This window comes from Leucopleurus acutus, assembly GCF_964270905.1.
Source record: "Leucopleurus acutus genome assembly, chromosome: 8".
NCBI classification, from domain to species: Eukaryota; Metazoa; Chordata; class Mammalia; order Artiodactyla; family Delphinidae; genus Leucopleurus; species Leucopleurus acutus.
The window spans coordinates 41,045,851-41,066,763 of NC_139151.1; the positions used below are offsets into that span (position 1 = coordinate 41,045,851).

A 20,913-nucleotide genomic window follows, 5' to 3' on the forward strand; every position below is an offset into this window, starting at 1 on the left:
CACTGAAATTGGAATGTCTGTCATCTGATTTTCACATACCATAAATCATCCTTCTTTTCTTTTTTACTCAATCATTTTAGAATGTAAAAGTCATTCTTTACACACGGACCACACAAAAGCTGGTGCAGGCCAGATTTGGCCCACGGGTCATAGTTGGTCAAGTTCTGCTCTAAAGTAATAGTAGATATTGTTTTTATTACAGGTGATGCTGAGACTGCCCATGGGTCCCTTTCCTTTCATGTGGATAGATACTGAGATCCGCCGAGTGTGTGACATCAGGCCTGTGTCTCCCCACCATCCGTAGGGAGGATCCTCCTGTCACCTGCTGCTTTTTCATCCTGAGGGTCTGACCAGCTACCTTTCTCCCTTCACTCTGTCCCTTCAAAGGATCTGTGACCCTCCTACCCCTGGGGTACCTGGGCTGGTTTTCAGCACACAAGTCGTCTTCCCAGCAGTGCGTCATATGTGAGCAGAACGAGGGTTATGGGGGTTCTGACATTCTTTGCACATGCAATTTGGTTAAGAATTGGGGTGAATTCACCTCTATCCTTGCTTATTCATTGTGCAATTATAAATAATGATTCATACTACAATTTTAAATAATGATTCATATTACTTTCTTATTCATTGTGCAATTATAAATAATGATTCATACTACAACACCCTTTATTTATTGAGCACTTACTATGTGCTCAGTCAACGCTGTGCTAAGGGATTTTTCACGTTGTACCTCATTTATAAAATGATTTCAAAGTAGAATTGGTTTCTTCATCACCACGATGGGCTTCTCTCTCTTTGAGGACCTATTTAACAGAGGAAGGTTGGTAGGAACCAGCTTTGGAAGTGTAACAGATTTGTTGAGAAGGGAGGCATAATAAAACTGTCAGTTACTGAGAGTCTAATATATACCAGGCACCATTCTATAGATCCTCCCATGAGAGGATCAAAGCAAATGTAAGAGGGTAGATAATATCATTATTTCAATTTTATGGTGCGAACCAAGGCTTACGAAGGTTTAACTGGTTGACAGTCATTTATCTATAGGAAGTAGTAGAGTGAGGTTTGGCCCAAGTGGTCTGACTCCAGATCCTCCTAACTTCTAACAGTTCTGCCGACAACCTTAAAGTCATAAGTGTATCTCATCATTTTCCACCATCAGCATAAAGTATTGGCAAAGTCCCCTCATCTCCTTCCTTTAAGTTATTTTTATATCATTCCATATTCTTTTAAAATATCCTGTTTCTTCCACCATCACCATTGTTTTCCCTATCTCTTGTTATGACCTTGAACTTGAAATCATTCTATCAATTCGGTGCCACGACTTGAAAAAGGTATTGGAGGGGAGAGGACCCTTCAGAAGCTTTCAAAAATGACCTAGTGACCTTTATTTCAAGCTCAAAGGATCATTTAAATCTCCTTTTGGTTAAGGTCCCAGCCTATTCATTATGATTGAAAATATCCAGTGTGCTCCCATAGGCCTACATGAAATGCCACTTCTACCATAAAGACCTGAGAATAACAAAATATACTTGCATTATATCAGGAAAGCAATATTCCAACGGGTTTTCTGTATCTCAGCAGCTGCAGCTGTAAAACAGGGATTGTAATAGTGTCCAGCTCATAGGGTTATAGTGAGGATGAGATGATGCAATGCATGAAGAGTGCTCAAAACCGTGTCAGAAGGTCAATACATACTCTTTTTTTAAAAGAATTTTGTTTATTTATTTTTGGCTGTGTTGGGTCTTCCTTGCGGTGCGCGGGCTTCTCATTGTGGTGGCTTCCCTTGTTGTGGAGCACGGCCTCTAGGCGCGTGGCCTTCAGTAGTTGTGGCTCGCAGGCTCTAGAGCGCAGACTCAGTAGCTGTTGTGCATGGGCTTAGTTGCTCCGCGACATGTGGGATATGCCCAGACCAGAGCTTGAACCCATGTCCCCTGCACTGGCAGGTGGATTCCCACCACTGCGCCACTAGGAAGGCCTGTACATACTCTTAATGATTCTTGTTATTTTACAGGTAACCCAGTCTTTGGGGTGACAAGTCTACTGGTGATCTTTGCAGTTTACAGTCAGGCTCTTGCTTTGTTCAACAATCATCAAAACAGGCTGGAGGTATGAGTCTTTTATCTTCCCAGTCCAGACCCAAGATGGGGATCTACGTGGATGCAATGGTCAGAGACAGGGCACTGTTTTGTGTTTTAATGGTGTGAAAAAAGGACAGAAATAGCTTACATTAAAAAAAACTTTATTCCCACATTTACAGAATCAATAGGGTTTGAAGGGGTCATTTCAATGTCCCAGTTATATTCATACTACATTACACAGAGGAAATGATAAGCATATATCCTATACGTACATACATTATATGTAGTATTCAGAAGTCTGAGGATTCAAGGTTTGGGGACATCTCTTGTGATTGTTAAGTGCCAAAGATGAACAGGAATGTGATTGTTTCTTTATATAAGAAATATGACCTCCATGGGGACTGCTCTTCTGTACTATTTTTCTAGGCTCTAAACCATTATTTTCCAAACTGTATTCCTTAGTACATTAGTTCCATGAGTGGTTAATTGTGTACCTCTAAAAAAGGGTTCCCCAATCAAATACATGGAGTGAACTTTAAAATGAGTTTTCTTTCAATGAAACAGGGTTCCTATAGAATCTAAAGCATGGATTGCTCTGTTCTCATCACTGATGAGGCTGCTGCTCTACCCTGTGCTAATGAAGACACAGTTCTCCCGCCACTACATTTTTATTGGCTTCTCAGGTACTTAAATTGTACAGATTTTTTTTTTGTTGTTTTTTTGAGTTTTTTTGCGGTATGCAGGCCTCTCACTGTTGTGGCCTCTCCCGTTGCGGAGCACAGGCTCCGGACATGCAGGCTCAGAGGCCATGGCTCACGGGCCCAGCCACTCCGCGGCATGTGGGATCTTCCCGGACCGGGGCACGAACCCGTGTCCCCCGCATCGGCAGGCGGATTCTCAATCACTGCGCCACCAGGGAAGCCCTGTACGGATTATTGTTCAGCTGGGGCACTTCTCCAGAACATTAACTTCACCAATTACTAATGAATTTTCTCATTGTTTCTTCTTTTTCAGTTTCATTTTCTGAGGGTTAGAAAAATAGATTTCCTCCGTATGCTGACAATAGCCTCAACTCACCTGCCTAACCTTACCCTCATTCTTTCTGTTTTCATTCCTTCTGTTCTTGCCAAGTCTTTCGACTACTTCCGTGCTTCACCAAAGGTGGCAACCTTGACCTTTTCTACTTCATGACATCCCCCTCTGCACCCTCATTCTTTGCATGAAGGCTACAAATGTTTATGGCCTTGTTAAAGTAACTCCTCATTCATTCGTTCACTTGTTAAACATTAAGGACCTACTATGCGCTGGGCAGTGTTGTAGGATCTGATTGAAAGGATCAATAAATGAATGGATTTCCTCCTGCTGGAATTTGGGAAGTTCTGTTAAGTAATGCATGGCTAGGTTATGTTTATCTTTTCGGGAGAAAAGTGCTCTATAAATCAGGGAACTATTATAACATTTACATATTGGTCCCATGAAAAATGATTTAAGCAGTTTCCCTATAATACACATCCTGATCATTTGCATTTATATAGCACATTATTGGCAAAACAACAACTTTGTCCCTCTGAGTAGCTTCACTTAAAGTGGCTTTCCTTTAATTATCTCTCACAGAGCAACTATAAAATGATTGTAAAACAATAGGCAAGTATGCGTGTTATCCATAAAGGCTAAATAACAGTTAAATTATAAACACTGTGCAGTGAACCTGACATTCCTCAGGATAATATTTTAGATGTTCACCTGATGTACTGTCAATTCTGGAGCATTAACATCTGGATTAGGACAGATGTGCATCTGGGGAGGTAAGGAAGAGAGTGTGTTTGCCTTAGGAGCAACCCAGAGGAAGGAGAACCTTGCTTTACCCTCTAATTTTTTTTTTGTCTGTATCTTACTGTCTCTCAGTAGACCAAATGAAATGATTTCCAAAGGAGACCAAGGTAGTCATAAAACATGTATGTGTTCAGGGGCTAACAGCATGATTTCAGATTTATAAGATGCTTTAAATATTAACTAACGAATCGACACAATAGATATCTGAGTACTCCCTTTGATCCTTCATTAGTGGACTCTATGCAAATCACTGTGAATGGCATCTTGGAGACAGCAATGAATAAGTTCGTCATGATCCCTGAGCACCCATCAAAAAAAGGAAGCGTCTGATGATATTTACATAATCACTTTTCTCCTCCAGTGCTCTGGAAGTAACATCTATTTTTTGCCAGCATTGCAGAATTAAGTTTAAAGTCCTCAATCTCTACTCACTTTGAGTACAGTTGCTCTGTGGATCCCTCATGGACCCTACAGTGTCACTACCAACCCATTGGCTGATTCTCTTAAGGACTGGTGGAGGGAAAAGCAGGAATGTGTATCAGTCCTATTCTATAGGTGAAGAGCCTGCGATTCAGAGTGTCAATAGCTCATGCCAATTCACACTGATAAATGAGAGAAAGAACCTGAACTTAGATTTCTAGAATCAAGGGAGGGAAGGGTGGTCACATATATGGGATATCCACAAAATGATTTTCCCTACCGCATGTGCTTCACAATGAAAAAAGTTAGAATTGGAAACATGTACTTTCACATTGCTACATGAATGGATGAAAGAATGAACGAATGGGCAGTTCTATGCTGACATCTTCCACTGACTTCTCAGACTCTTGCTGGCTTCAAAAGGAAATCCCCCGGGACATTAACTTTCCCTGTGTCTGTAGCATCTCTCTTCTAGCCATGCCACCACCACCCCTACCTCATCCTATTTCCTTCTCCATCCCTGTTGAACCACAGATGAAAGGAGCCCCTCCTTTGCCCCAGTTCTTCCTCTGGGACACTTCTCTGAGCAGGGCATGGGGCTGGAGAAGGGGGAGCCTTGAACAGTTTCAGTCTCCATCCTGTGCTGCCTCTGGGCTGAAGTTCAGAATTCACTTGCTTTTGGATTTATACTTCTATCTGGCTTATGACGCAAAGTGAGTAGAGATTGGGAGACTCCAAATTAACTGCAGTCTTGGCAGAGAGATGTCACCCCTAGAACATTGGGGAGGAAAAGCAATTATGTAAATAAATATGATGGGGAGCTTCCTTTGTTGGATGAATGTTCAATAGAGGCACCTGTGATCAAGTCTGTCAGCAGGGTCTACTGAAGGCTTCTGCTCCCACTGCCTGTGTACAGACCTCTGTATTGTGATAGCCTACTGTGTGTGGGTGTGAGTGCGTCACCCTAGCTGCCTGGGACTGTCACATTAGCTGCCCTGGGAATTCCTAGAGGTGCGGATCCTTCTTGAACCACACCTGACACGTAAATGTTTACGTATTCAAATCAGATTGAATAGGACTTGCCTGAGACTCAGTTTTTACATCTAGGATGAGGTGCTGCACTAGAATGATGCCTAGGGGACTTCCAGGAGGTAGCATGTCCTGACTGCGGTAAGTATGTTGTTTTTAGAAAGGAACATGTCTTGATTAAAATTCCACCCCTACTCCTGCCTACATGCTGGTTGTGTGGTCTGGACAACTCATTTTACTTTTCTGAGCCATATGTGAAATGGAGGTTAGGCAAAAACAGCTTTGGGGTGGGGATGCAGTAACACAAAATGCTCCGGAAATATTTGTTGAATGACTGATGCTCAGAGAGCTCATAGGAAAAGCTTTCCATTTTAATAGGGCTTGACTAGATCTTCCCACACTGCCCTTTCCCCTTAAAGTTGTCAAGTTCTGGAACTTGAAGGCCCTCTCCCTTTGTCTCTGTGTAAGGAGTTGTTGGAGTAGAAAATCACTAAGTTAGAGTCACTCCAATATCCAGTTCTTTGTCTCCTCCGGTGCTTGGACTCCAGCTCCTGGAGTGTGGGCTGGATGAGCCTGGTCTCGCTTCCCTCTCGCGCTGTTGAGTCAGGGAGAGCGGATATCCTAGTCTGCCTCATGCTTCAAGACCACCACGGGAAAGATGCTCTGTAAGTATTTGTGCAAAGAAATAACTCCTTCTTTCTTAGGATTTGATTTCCTATTTTTGCAGGTCTGCAAACTGGATATCTCCTTATTCAGGTGATCAGACCCTGGGAAAGTCAGCTTTCCCTTCTTCTCATACACACACTTGAAATTGGATTGAACTAAGTCAAAACATTTCTTTTTTAAAATTAATTAATTTTTAAATTAAAATACAATTTGTTTACAATGTTGTATTAACTTCTGCTGTACAGCAAAGCGATTTCAGTTATACATGTATCTACATTCTTTTTCATAGTCTTTTCCACTATAGTTTATCACAGGATATTGAATATGGTTCCCTGTGCTATATAGTGGGACCTTGTTCTTTATCCATTCTATATATAATAGTTTGCATCTGCTAACCCCAAACTCCCACTTCATCCCTCCCCCCACCTCTTCTCCCCGTTGGCAACCCTCAAGTCTGTTCTCTATGTCTGTGCATCTGTTTCTGTTTCATAGATAAGTTTACTTGTGTTGTATTTTAGATTCCACATATAAGTTTCAGGTGTACAGCACAGTGATTCAGATATATATATAAATATAACTGAAATATACATATTATTTTTCATATTCTTTTCCCTTTTAGGTTATTACAAAATGTTGAGTTCAGTTCCCTGTGCTATACGGTAGGTCCTTGTTGTTTATTTTATATATAGTAGTGTGTATCTGTTAATCTCAAACTTGTAATTTATTCCCCCCCTTTCCCCTTTAGTAACCATAAGTTTGTTTTCTACATCTGTGGGTCTATTTCTGTTTCGTAAACAAGATCATTTGTATCTTTTTTTTTTAGATTCCACATATAAGCAATATCATATAATATTTGTCTTTTGGCTGGCTTACTTTACTTAGAATGATAATCTCTAGGTCCATCTATGTTGTTGAAAATGGCATTATTTCATTCTTTTTTATGGCTGAGTAATATTCCATTGTATATATATATACCACATCTTCTTTATCCATTCCTCTGTCGATGGACATTTAGGTTGCTTCCATGTCCTGGCTATTGTATCAGTATTAGGTGTTGAACCTTTACCTTTAAAGTTCCCCATGACAAACTCCAGTTTGTTTCACTTTGTGGGTTTCTTCTAAAATTTACTGGTACTGTTGTGCAGACTTAGTCTATGTCTGCGATGGGTTCTGTCTCTAGAAACCTGAATAAACTGAGGAGATCTCATAGCTACACCTCTGCTCACTAACTCTAAAGACCAAGAGGCTTTGGTTAATAGTTACGTAGATAAATTAATTAATAGGTGTATTTAGTTCATATGCCAATATTGGTCACATTGTCTAGTTTTTTATGAATCAACCCTCTCTGGAGTAACTTTTCACTACAAAGTCACCTCTTCTTGTATTTATGCAGTTGCCCAACAAGCACATCTTGATCTTATAACTACATTTGTCTCAGTGAATTCTCATTGCACTCTGCTTGTCATTCTAAATGATTTTATTTCATCCCAACTCCTCTGAAGCCTGCATTACAGTCACTATAGATTCACTTCTAATTCTTAACTGTCCCAGTCCAGAAACCCTGATGACTTTCTGTTTATATATTGTAAATACTATTTCTAATAAAATGAAAATGAATTGCCAGGACCCTTCGAATTTTTAAATAATGGGAATATTTCCCTAGTGGCCGCCATTTACACTAGGCTGGGAAAGTCGTTCTATCAGGAGTACTTACCCTTCAGCTGATTCCAATGTCAGAAAACCTCTTCATTCTGATTATTCTTTCAGTTCTGAGTCAGCCAGGCCACAGAGATGTAATGTAAATGGCTTAAATGGAAGAAGTATAATAATAATAATTCTTAATGAGGAGACAGTCTGGCTCAGCAGAAGCCTGGAAACCCCGAGACTAAGGGGTATCCTCCTGTTTCTTCATTTATGTGTACCGTGACCTTGGGCAAATTGTTCGGTCTGTATGTGAGCACTTCACCTCTCAGTGAGTGGAGTCTGGCAGCACAAGACAGGGAAAGGAAGACAGGACCATAGTAGATACTGGTTACGGATCACTGGCCACGTGCCAGGCACTGTGCAGGATGATCAAGTTCAACCTCAAGCGAAGCAGGAGGTAAGTATTATCCCCATTTTACAGATGAGGCAACGGAAGCTCAGAGATAGAAAATTCACATAACTGGGAAGTAGAAGAGGCAGGATTTAGACTCAGGTCTACCTGGTTCCGAAGTGCAATTGTCTTACATTCTGAATTTGCCTTTGTGCTATTTCAAAGAGGCCAAAACGAGATGGTACTATAGTCTCATTGTAAGACTAGGGAATTTCAGATCCAGACCAGGGAGAGATCAGCTCAACTGCACCAGGTGGAAGTGCTGCAGAGTCAGGAAGGAGTCTAGACTCTGACCCTTTAGAATTCACTGCAGGGTCCTCTGGGTACTCTTTCAGGGGCTTGAGCTCGACTTTGGGATGAGGGAGAAGATGTTGACAAAGTCGTGTGTTCCTTATCTTGATGACACGGGGTCCCCCACTCTTTTCTGACCCCCCTCTATTTATGTGGCATACACGTCAGCTGCACCCCTCGGCTGAGGCCCCATTCCCCACTGCCAGGACTCCTGTGGTGGCCTCCTAAGGGGCTCCCTGCCTATAGCCTCAGTCTCTCTGAGCTTCTCATCACTGAAGGAAGAGTCATTTTTCCCCCGAGGGCAATAAAGGGTAATCAAGAGATTGAAGCAGGGGGATTACATAATTAGACTTACAGTTTAGGAAAACTAAACTCTGAGGAATTAATGCATAATGATATTCCCCCTTCATCTCTTTAGCCATTGTTTTCTTCCATCCACTTCCTGTCCTCCAGGCAAATTGAGTACAGAATTGTGTTCAACTGATTATTCTACCTGACCAGCGCCTCCCTCCTCTATGGACCTTGAGATGCCATGGTCTTGAAGACCTGTTAAAACTTCTCTGTGAAGAGGTCCTCATCACCCTACACACTTGGGAACTGTCCAAAGGAGCCTCCTTCTCAGCCCTCATGATGCACTCATTACATGGAAATAGTTTCTTTGTGGTCTGTCTCCCTTACTAAAGTGTGAACCCCTCAAAGACAGGGGGCTGCATCACTCGCATTGAATCCACAGCTCCCAAAGCAGAGCTAAGCAGTGGTCCCTCTTACGTGTTAGTGGAATGAATCAGTGGGCTCCGTAGCTCTGCTTCTTCTCTTCTAGAAAGTGACTGGGTGAGGGAAGTTGTTAATAGTGGGGGACCAAGGAGTTGCAGAACCTTTGGATAATCCTTTGAATATCTTAGACCTTGATTCTTCTATAAAATTGGGGAAGGGAAGGGAAGGGACAGATGTTTCCTGAGGACCCCACTTCTCTGATATTCTAGCTTTTTGGTTCTTTAGGGGTAAAGGTGGGGATGATGATTTAAGAATGAGACATGGGCAATGCTCAAGGAGGTGGGCCTCAATGGGATGGGGAACACTGAAAGTCTAGAGTGTTGGCCTCTTGCCATCCTGGGTCCAAGCTTGCGCTGGGGAGAGGGGCTGGAGAAACTCAGCGTTGACCGTGTGTGAGTGATGGAGCTCTGCTGAGAACTTTCCCCGGGAGGGAAGAGGACATGCTCAGCCTCGAAGAAAACTCCAAATAACCACAGCCAGCCTCAAAGCAGTCCCACAAGCTCTCCCTCAGCAATCCCAGACTGCTGACTTGACGGAGCCCCAGCTGGGATTGCTGTCCGTCATGCAGCCTGAGAGCTTTCCCGAAGTCAGGCCATGACTGCTTCCTAATTCGGAAGCCTCAGCCTCCGGCAGAGTGTTGAGCACTATACTTCTCAATAAACTGCTCAATGAATGAATGAATGGCCACAACCTCTCAGCACCTTAGTCTTGGAAAGTCGCATGCAAAGTCTGGCGCCATGCAGCATTCATTCCCGCCAAAATTATTTATTTCTCTTTCTTTCTATTTTTTTCCTATTTCCAAAATCTCCCCTTCCCCCACTCCACCCACACACCTTCTCACCCACCCTCTCTTCACCCCTATATTCAATCAGTCCAAGAAGTAGTCTGTGCAACTGGGCTTGGGGGTAGGGAGAGGCATTACTTAACCAGTTCCAGCTCTGGTATCAGATTTGGGTGGAACCAGAGGAGGGTCCAGTGCTAGGTTTAGAAAATCAGGAGGCACAGCTGCTGCAGCTCTTGCTGGATTAACTTTGTTTCTTTTACTCTGGAGGTAGGGACTTGCATGGGGCAGGAGAGAAGTTGCAAACTATGGCGTGTTGGGGTTTCTTGTACAGGTTTCTTGTTGGGGTTTCTTGTACAGAGTATCACCTCATGGCACTTAATAAGCTAAATTACATGCTCATTCATCATATACTGGGAATCAGGCCCCCGAGGTCTGCCTGTGGTGTATTCATCCATCCATCCATCAAATATTGGCAGAATTTGTGCCAGATGTTAGTGTGACCCCTTAGACGTACTTAGTGTGTAGAGACAAGTAAATATCAGGTGGTGATAAATGCATAAAGCAAGGGAGCAGTGAGAACGGTAGAGGTGGAAAGTGGACCATGAAAGATGAAAGGCAGTGAAGATTTCCAGTCACCCAAGCAAGATGGCAACTTGGACCAGGAGGATAGTCATGATGGAGATAAGCAGTGAGAAGTGCTGACTATATTTAGAAACTGACAAATATCTAAAAATTGGATGTGAGATATAAGGAAAGGGGGTTAAAGGTGACATTTACGTTCTTGGCCTGAGGAATTAGAAGGATGGAGCTTCTATGATGAGAGGTGGGGGTGGATCGCTAACTAAAAGAGATGCTGTTCTGGAGAGGGGAGAGGTCCAGGCTGAGATAATCAGGGGCGTAATTAAAACACGGAAGTTTGATCCCTTGCCCAGAAGCATCTGCTAGGAGGTGCTAGGACATGCACATACACCCAGCCTTCCTGGAAGTAAGTTAATCAGCTGCATGATAATTGCAATCAGTTCTCTATTGGAAAAGTCATTCATCTTCAAACACTGAGAATGCTATTAAAAAGTATCAAGGCCTAAGAGGGCTGTTGGAGTCATTTCTGTAGCCATGTTGGGAATGGGCAGGAAGTGATATTCCCAATCACTTTGGGACTTTGATGTCCAAGATTTAGACCAAGTGTGCAGTGATCTATTTTTTTTTCACTGATCAATAACATTACCTGTTCCTGCCTGTCAAGTTGGCTTCCTTTCATGTGCAAATCCCCAGGGAAACCCCACACCCAGCACAGACCTAGAAATAATAGTGGGATGACACATCAGAGCTGTCACTGTGCCAGGTATCAAAAAGCTCACCTGTCTCCAGTGCCTTGAAGCCCGTCAAATTCCAGCTGCTGTCAGCATGACTCTGCCTAATGGAACCTGGACCAGCTTTGGAGCACCTCAAGCCTGTCAATGTCAAAGGCTACCCAGACCCAGGCCAGTGCAGGAGCTGTGGCTGGGATAGAGTGCAAATTGCTCACCTGTTGGATTCCTCATGCCTCCTGGGGTCTGTGGAAAATGGCTAGTCCTTTTTGTCCTCAGAACACTTTATTTAAAATCCTCAAAATCATAACCACAGCTTTGCTTAAAATGATTGAGGAACTAAACTTCCAACTTAGATGTGTCCTTAATATATACTTGAAAAACGTTTGTTGATTCATGAGTGAACGTCAACCTACTTCTGTTGAAATAAGTGAATGTTTGAGTGCCAATTTACTCAATTTTCAAGAACACTCACGGCCTTGACCTCGTTTCTTAAAGATTCCTTAAATTCAATTTGAAAAGAAAATTTAAAAGTGTCATGGTTAATCCTCTAAGTACCATATTCTCTACTGAGTAATTCCACACTGGGTGGGAGTAATTCCACTGCTGGTAAGTGAGCGAATCTCATCTGATTAGAAACTCCAAGAGCCTATCTGGGCAGCACAGCAAAGAGCCACCAGAGTTTGGCACCAAACCGTGGCTATGGCAGTTCAGGCTTGTAGCGAGAGCTCCGGCATTTTACCTGAGAAGTCGTGTGTGCTGGCCCAGGCCCCCTCCTTTAGTCCTTAACATGATGTTGCAAATGGACCTAAGGCACCCTGTTCGTTCACAGTGATTAGGTTCTTGGTGGGCAGGTATTGGAGGCCTCTACTCGTTAGATATCACGCCCACCCCTGAGGCCAGTTAGTACAATGAACTGAGTCTCAGACAATTCCTTCACATATGCTTCTATTAGCAGGCATAAAACAATCACGTGTCTGTTGTAGAGTCTGATGAAGTCTCTGAGCCACCAGAGACCTTTCAGTCTCTGATGAGCACCTGGTATGCAGGTGGATGACATCCCAGCAGTAGGTTTCAGCTGGCCTTCTAGTGGAGGACAGAACCCCCTGAAAATGATTCAACACAGGATAGAATCCTTAGGTTCCGGCTGCCACTTCAAAGGGTCAAGGCCCCTAGGTTCACCTGTTCATCCAGGAAGATGCCCGTACAATAGTTCTAGTCAACCCACGTGTCAACTCTGCTCACTTCATCAGTGAACACTCTTTACTAATACCCATGACAACAAACAACACACCCTCCGGTGCTGATTGGAGATAAATACGGTTGAGACGTGTGATTATGCTGTCCCCTACACCTCTGAGGTCAGAGGGGCTTCTGATTACTCTTTCAAATGCTAAATAACCATCTCTAGAGTCTGTTGTCCCACTTAGGGAACTTCAAATATTAAACAACCACCCCTACTGTACAGAATAAAACTACCCTACCCTGTCACAACACGCCACCTTGGGCCCACTCTTTCCTGAGAGGTCATGTTGCCCCAACCCAGCCTCCTCTCTCACTTCCCGGGAGGCTTGACTCACTTTCCGGGCAGCTGTTTCCCTTCCAATCATGGATGGATGCTGGGGGAGCTTCCCTGCTGTCACTGGATCACCCAAAAGCCTCAGACCCAAAAGGAAGCACCCTGGCTCTGAAATTTCAGTCTGTGCCTGTGTCAGACTCCAGGGCTCTAAAAAGCTTCCTGTCAGGTCATCTGTAAGCTCGTCTCCTCAGGTCAAATAAGGAGGCTCTGCAGCTCCCAACTCACTCCTTGGGGTGGTTTGTGCTTTCGTGAAGGGAGCTCGTTCTGCACTGACACACAGCTCTCACCGGGTCCCAGCCACTCAGCACACCAGGCTGCAGCTGACAGCCCCCAATCCTGAAGACTCACTGCGGATGCCCTGCTTCCTCCACCTGAGTGAGGCCAGGAAGACACAAAGTCACTTATTCTTTCATTCATGCATCCCCTCTTTCACCAGATGTTCATTGATGGCAAATGGGGTTGAACTGGATTGTACACTTCATCCTGTTCACTGAGATCCCACCGTCTGGCAAGGGAGACAGACAAGTGAATAGAAAAGTATAACATGATATAAGAAATGCTGTGACAGGGCTAACTTCAGGATGCTATGGAGAACACAGGAGGAGCAACAAGAAAGCTTGAGGAATCAGAGAAAACTTACTGGAAATGTTGACCTCTTAAAAAAATACACGTACAAAGGCCCGGAGGGAGCCGAAGCCCGGAGGTCAGGATGGGGGGCCTGCGGATTGGAAATGTCAAGAATGAGCAGGTCTTTGAAGGGCTGTGATGTCAAGCTGGGGCGTCTGGACTTGGTGGTGAAGGCAGTGAGAAGCCAAGCTCAGATGAATAGTCTTTCTCTGCATGAGAAGTGTAAGCTTTGAGCCGCCTCGGAAACTTGTCTTGGGCTCTAATGCAAAGAGGACATGGTGACTAGATCTGATTTGACACTCCCCTCTTCTACTAGGGGGTCAGGGTACCCCTCTGCCCACTTTCATCAGGCCTGAGAGGGCCTACTAGTGAGGGCATCCATGTCATTGGCATGGAAATAAAGGAGCAAATCTACCAGACTGAGATAGTCCCTTCCCAGGGCAGAAGCTAAATTGGAATTCTAAAATGACTCTCTTGTCATTTGTCTGAATACAATGGATTTCTTCTTGTTATACTAAACCAAGTCCCAGATTCCAGAAACACAAATCCAAGCCGCCATTGCCCATTCATATAAACAATTGGTATTTTGGCCATGTAGGGAGATGCACCAGCTCATGTTTACAGAGTGGTTTGCATTTAATGATGACAACGTAACACAACTGAGAAAAGCCACCCTATGGAAAATCTGTTTTCCTTCTGCTCTGAAAAGAAAAATCCCACCACATCAGACAGAACAAACATGTCCAGCATTCACAGATAGCAGTAGACGAAGACCCTCAAAGAGAAATCTGCCCCCCTCCTCTTTACTTATAGGTCAACTTGAAGTTGGAAATATTTCCAGAGAAAAACTTCATACCTTACTCACTCACATTCCCGTAATTAGCCAAGCCCTAATTATTCCCTGTATTGTCTTTGGCACATTTCTTTTATGAGACAATGCCGTGTAAGACAATGGTTCATAACTCAAACACAGGGCCAATCTAAATGAGAAACTGGGGGAGGGCTCATGGGACGATTACATTATTCATGAAAAGACATCAGAACAATTGGAGGATAACATTAGGTTTTAAATCACAGCGGCAATTACAAGACAATTATCCAAAATGGTGTAATTGCCACAGCTACAGGGTGTGTGGCAGAACCTACACAGCGTTTGTGCCACTCTCTTTTAACACCATGATTAAAACTGGTCTGTTTATTGTAAGAGGAAATTCTACAGAAGCAAACATTTGTATTCCCTCCTTCTATGCCCCATAGAGCTGGCAACCTGAGCCTAAGTGAAAAATGGAACCAGAGGCCACGCTCAAGTCTTTCAGGCCCCCCTGCTTTGCTTACTCCAAAATGTGCCGCTCTCAGTTACTCTACCTTGTCCTTGAAGTTCAATCCAAGTATAGAACCTGAATTCCACTTTTTCTAGATGATTTCCCTCAGCCAAGGACACCCCATGTGGGGCAGTGGGAAGTCACTTACTTAGCAGGCAGCAAACTGGGGTGTACTCACTGTTTCAATACTTACTGACAACCCAATTTAGTATCTGCTCTTATAAAGGCAGCTACCATGCACTGAGTGCATACAACATGCAATATGCTTTTCATATCTTTTTATTTATTTATTTATATTGAGGTATAGTTGATTTACAATGTTGTGTTAGCTTCCGGTGTACAGCAAAGCGATTCACTTATATATACATACACACACACACACACATATATATATATATATTTTTAGATTCTTTTACATTATATGTTATTATAAGATGTTGAATAGAGTTTTCTGTGCTATACAGTAGGTCCTTGTTTTTTATCTATAGTAGCACTATTTACAACAGCCAAGACATGGAAGCTACCTAAGTGTCCATCAACAGATGATGGATAAAGATGTGAGATACACACACACACACACACACACACACACACACACACACACACTGGAATTTACTCAGCCATATAAAAGGATGAAATAATGTCATTTGCAGCAACATGGATGGACCTAGAGATTATCATACTAATTGAAATAAGACAGAGAAAGATAAATATTATATGACATCACTTATATGTGAAATCTAAAAAAAAAACGAACTTATTTACAAAACAGACTCACAGATGTAGAAAACAAACTTATGGTTAAGGGGGGAAGGGAAGGGATAAATTAGGAGTTTGGGATTAACAGATACACACTACTACATATCTTTTCTTATTTAACTTAACCTCCGTGGGTCTTGGTTTTCTTTGCATTATTTATTCAACAAGTATTTCTCTATCTAGGCTCTTCTTTTTAATCAGGCTCTGCTTTGTTTTTTGGGTTTATTTTTGCGGTACACGGGCCTCTCACTGTTGTGGCCTCTCCCATTGCGAAGCACAGGCTCCGGACGCGCAGGCTCAGCGGCCATGGCTCACGGGCTTAGGCGCTCCGCGGCATGTGGGATCTTCCCGGACCGGGGCACGAACCCCTGTCCCCTGCATCGGCAGGCGGACTCTCAACCACTGCGTCATCAGGGAAGCCCAATGAGGCTCTGTTTGAACAGCTTGGGTTGTATCAATGACAAAACGAAGCCCTGCCTTCTTAGAGCTTACCTCATGGGAGTCATTTTGCACAACCTCACGGATACAAAGTACTGTCTACAGCATGGGTAGAGCCAAACGCTGATTGGCTGCCAAACATTGTCCACCTTTTTCCTAATCTCCCTCTTTCCTTCCCTTTCCTTTTCTCTCTCCTTTCCTTCCAGGCTGGATTTGCTTCAGAACTCTGTGTCTTTTCAGATCAACTCAACAAACACTCCTTAAGCACCTGTCAATTTGATAAGGAAGGTCTAGCAATATTTAAAATGAGTATATCTTTGATCTTATAATTTTGCTATTAGATCTTTATTGTACAATATTCTTGCACAGGATTGCTAAAATGTGTTCAATGTCCCAAACTAGAAACAAAAATATCCATCAACAAGGGAACTGTTAAATAAATTAGGGTGCATCCTTGCAGCAGGATATTATGCAGCTGCTGAAAGAATGTACTGATTATAGGAAGATGTCCAGGGACTTCCACAAAGTGAAAAGGGCATGTTTCAGATCAGTGTGTACCATTGGGTCCCATATTTGTAAAACAAATTTCACACATTTACATTTCATTATTTTAAAAAGCCAGAGAATACGAATCAAATTATTAGATGGGGGTGCCTTTGGGGAGTGAGTTGAAGATAGGAAAGATTTTAGCTTTCTTCTCTATTTGTCTTCTGCTTTTAAATGTGTGTAGATAACTTTTATAGTTAAAATAAAAACATATGAAGAATTCAGAGATGACTAAGAGGACATGGCTTTCAGCCCTGGAGGAAGTTAACATTATGTGTCAATTTGGCTGGTCTATGGTGCCCAGATATTTGGTCAAACATTATTTATAGTGTTTGGTTAAACACTATTTTGGTCAAACAGTATTCTCTGAAGGTGCTTTTTTGGATGAGATTAACATTTAAATCAGTGGACTTCAAGTCAAGCAGATTATCCTCCATTATATGGGTGGGTCTCACCTAATCAGTTGAAGGCCTTAACAGAGCAAAGACTGATCTCTCCAGAGCAAGAAGAAATTCTGTCAGCAGACTGCCTTTGGACTTGAACTATAACTCTTCCCTGAGTCTCCACACTGCTCGCCTACCCTATCAGATTTTGGACCCACTAAATCACCACAATCACATGAGCCAATTCCGTAAAATAAATCTCTCTCTCTATGCATCCTATTGGTTCTGTTTTTCTGGATAACCCTGACTAATACAAGGAGCATATGGTTTAGTGGACTAATGACTCTCCCAGGGGAGGGGTGGATCCTCCAGGGAGTCCTTGAGCTAAACATGTGATCAGTGAGAACACCAACACAGTGACTTGGGGGTTGTTTAGAGCTCCATAATTTTCAGCCACCCCAAATAAATGTGAAACCTAAGAGTGTGCTTGGCCTGCAAAAGTAGCTTCAAGAAAGTCTTCATAGGACCTTGTGGAGATTGCCTCTGGAAAATAAGGCATGGAGTTTTAGAAAGCACCCATACCCATTCCTCATGACCAGCAGGGCCCTGGGCTTTGGTCTCTAGGTCTCCCAAGGCCTCATGGAAGCATCCATGTCTCCAAGGGGGCTCATCCTCAAACACAAGACCCTCCCAACCCAGTGGACAGGCTCACGATCCTGGAATGTCCAGAGAGAAGGGGGCCTCCTTCTTTCTGATACCAGCCTCAGAAGATTCAAGATTCTTCTCATTCTCCCCTCCTCTCAGTTTTCCCAGCTTGGAAGCTTCATTTTCCATGAATTCATCCATGACCCTCAAATATAAAGAAGGTAAATTATTATTATTTTTTTAACATCTTTATTGGGGTATAATTGCTTAACAATGGTGTGTTAGTTTCTGCTTTATAACAAAGTGAATCAGTTATACATATACATATGTTCCCATATGTCTTCCCTCTTGCGTCTCCCTCCCTCCCACCCTCCCTATCCCACCCCTCCAGGCGGTCACAAAGCACCGAGCCGATACCCCTGTGCCATGCGGCTGCTTCCCACTAGCTATCTACCTTACGTTTGTTAGTGTGTATATGTCCATGACTCTCTCTCGCCCTGTCACAGCTCACCCTTCCCCCTCCCCATATCCTCAAGTCCGTTCTCCAGTAGGTCTGTGTCTTTATTCCTGTCTTACCTCTAGGTTCTTCATGACATTTTTTTTCTTAAATTCCATATATATGTGTTAGCATACAGTATTTGTCTTTTTCTTTCTGACTTACTTCACTCTGTATGACAGACTCTAGGTCTATCCACCTCATTACAAATAGCTCCATTTCGTTTCTTTTTATGACTGAGTAATATTCCATTGTATATATGTGCCACATCTTCTTTATCCATTCATCCGACGATGGGCACTTAGGTTGTTTCCATCTCTGGGCTATTGTAAATAGAGCTGCAATGAACATTTTGGCACATGACTCTTTCTGAATTTTGGTTTTCTCAGGGTATATGCCCAGTAGTGGGATTGCTGGGTCATATGGTAGTTCTATTTGTAGTTTTTTAAGGAACCTCCATACTGTTCTCCATAGTGATGAACCAATTCACATTCCCACCAGCAGTGCAAGAGTGTTCCCTTTTCTCCACACCCTCTCCAGCATTTATTGTTTCTAGATTTTTTGATGATGGCCATTCTGACTGGTGTGAGATGATATCTCATTGTAGTTTTGATTTGCATTTCTCTAATGGTTAATGATGTTGAGCATTCTTTCATGTATTTGTTGGCAGTCTGTATATCTTCTTTGGAGAAATGTCCATTTAGGTCTTCTGCCCATTTTTGGATTGGGTTGTTTGTTTTTTTGTTATTGAGCTGCATGAGCTGCTTATAAATTTTGGAGATTAATCCTTTGTCGGTTGCTTCATTTGCAAATACTTTCTCCCATTCTGAGGGTTGTCTTTTGGTCTTGTTTATGGTTTCCTTTGCTGTGCAAAAGCTTTGAAGTTTCATTAGGTCCCATTTGTTTATTTTTGTTTTTATTTCCATTTCTTTAGGAGGTGGGTCAGAAAGGATCTTGCTGTGCTTTATGTCATAGAGTGTTCCACCTATGTTTTCCTCTAAGAGTTTGATAGTTTCTGGCCTTACATTTAGGTCTTTAATCCATTTTGAGCTTATTTTTGTGTATGGTGTTGGGGAGTGATCTAATCTCATACTTTTGCATGTATCTGTCCAGTTTTCCCAGCACCACTTATTGAAGAGGCTGTCCTTTCTCCACTGTACATTCCTGCCACCTTTATCAAAGATAAGGTGTCCATATGTGTGTGGGTTTATCTCTGGGCTTTCTATCCTGTTCCATTGATCTATCTTTCTGTTTTTGTGCCAGTACCATACTGTCTTGATTACTGTAGCTTTGTAGTATAGTCTGAAGTCAGGGAGCCTGATTCCTCCAGCTCCTTTTTTCGTTCCCAAGATTGCTTTGGCTATTCGGGGTCTTTAGTGTTTCCATACAAATTGCGAAATTTTTTGTTCTAGTTCTGTGAAAAATGCCAGTGGTAGTTTGATAGGGATTGCATTGAATCTGTAGATTGCTTTGGGTAGTAGAATCATTTTCACAATGTTGATTCTTCCAATCCAAGAACATGGTATATCTCTCCATCTATTTGTATCATCTTTAATTTCTTTCACCAGTGTCTTATAATTTTCTGTATACAGGTCTTTTGTCTCCTTAGGTAGGTTTATTCCTAGATATTTTATTCTTTTTGTTGCAATGGTAAATGGGAGTGTTTTCTTGATTTCACTTTCAGATATTTCATCATTAGTATATAGGAATGCCAGAGATTTCTGTGCATCAATTTTGTATCCTGCTACTTTACCAAATTCATTGATTAGCTCTAGTAGTTTTCTGGTAGCATCTTTAGGATTCTCTATGTATAGTATCATGTCATCTGCAAACAGTGACAGCTTTACTTCTTCTTTTCTGATTTGGATTCCTTTTATTTCCTTTTCTTCTCTGATTGCTCTGGCTAAAACTTCCAAAACTATGTTGAATAAGAGTGGTGAGAGTGGGCAACCTTGTCTTTTTCCTGATCTTAGTGGAAATGCTTTCAGTTTTTCACCATTGAGGATGATGTTGGCTGTGGGCTTGTCATATATGGCCTTTATTATGTTGAGGAAAGTTCCCTCTATGCCTACTTTCTGGAGGGTTTTTATCATAAATGGGTGTTGAATTTTGTCAAAATCTTTCTCTGCATCTATTGAGATGATCATATGGTTTTTCTCCTTCAATTTGTTAATATGGTTTATCACATTGATAGATTTGCGTATATTGAAGAATCCTTGCATTCCTGGAATAAACCCCACTTGATCATGGTGTATGATCCTTTTAATGTGCTGTTGGATTCTGTTTGTTAGTATTTTGTTGAGGATTTTTGCATCTATGTTCATCAGTGATATTGGCCTGTAGTTTTCTTTCTTTGTGGCATCCTTGTCTGGTTTTGGTATCAAGGTGATGGTGACCTCGTAGAAGGAATTTGGGAATGTTCCTCCCTCTGCTATATTTTGAAGAGTTTGAGAAGGATAGGTGTTAGTTCTTCTCTAAATGTTTGATAGAATTCGCCTGTGAAGCCATCTGGTCTGGGCTTTTGTTTGTTGGAAGATTTTTAATCACAGTTTCAATTTCAGTGCTTGTGATTGGTCTGTTCATATTTTCTATTTCTTCCTGATTCAGTCTTTGCAGGTTGTGCATTTCTAAGAATTTGTCCATTTCTTCCAGATTGTCCATTTTATTGGCATAGAGTTGCTTGTAGTAATCTCTTATGATCTTTTGTATTTCTGTAATGTCAGTTGTTACTTCTCCTTTTTCATTTCTAATTCTATTGATTTGAGTCTTCTCCCTTTTTTTCTTGATGAGTCTGGCTCGTGGTTTATCTATTTTGTTTATCTTCTCAAAGAACCAGCTTTT

The 20,913-nt window shown here is 42.3% G+C and overlaps 1 protein-coding gene across 1 annotated transcript in view; it reads right to left on the reverse strand.

Moving 5' to 3' along the window:
- The window catches only part of MTNR1B (melatonin receptor 1B), a gene marked incomplete at both ends in the record, with an annotated part of 60,895 nt that extends 43,118 nt beyond the window's left edge, over window positions 1-17,777 (reverse strand). Inside the window, 1 exon segment of the mRNA XM_082844061.1 lies at window positions 17,644-17,777. Coding sequence (XP_082700187.1) covers window positions 17,644-17,777 — 134 coding nt within the window.
- Between the last annotated feature and the right edge of the window lie 3,136 nt (window positions 17,778-20,913).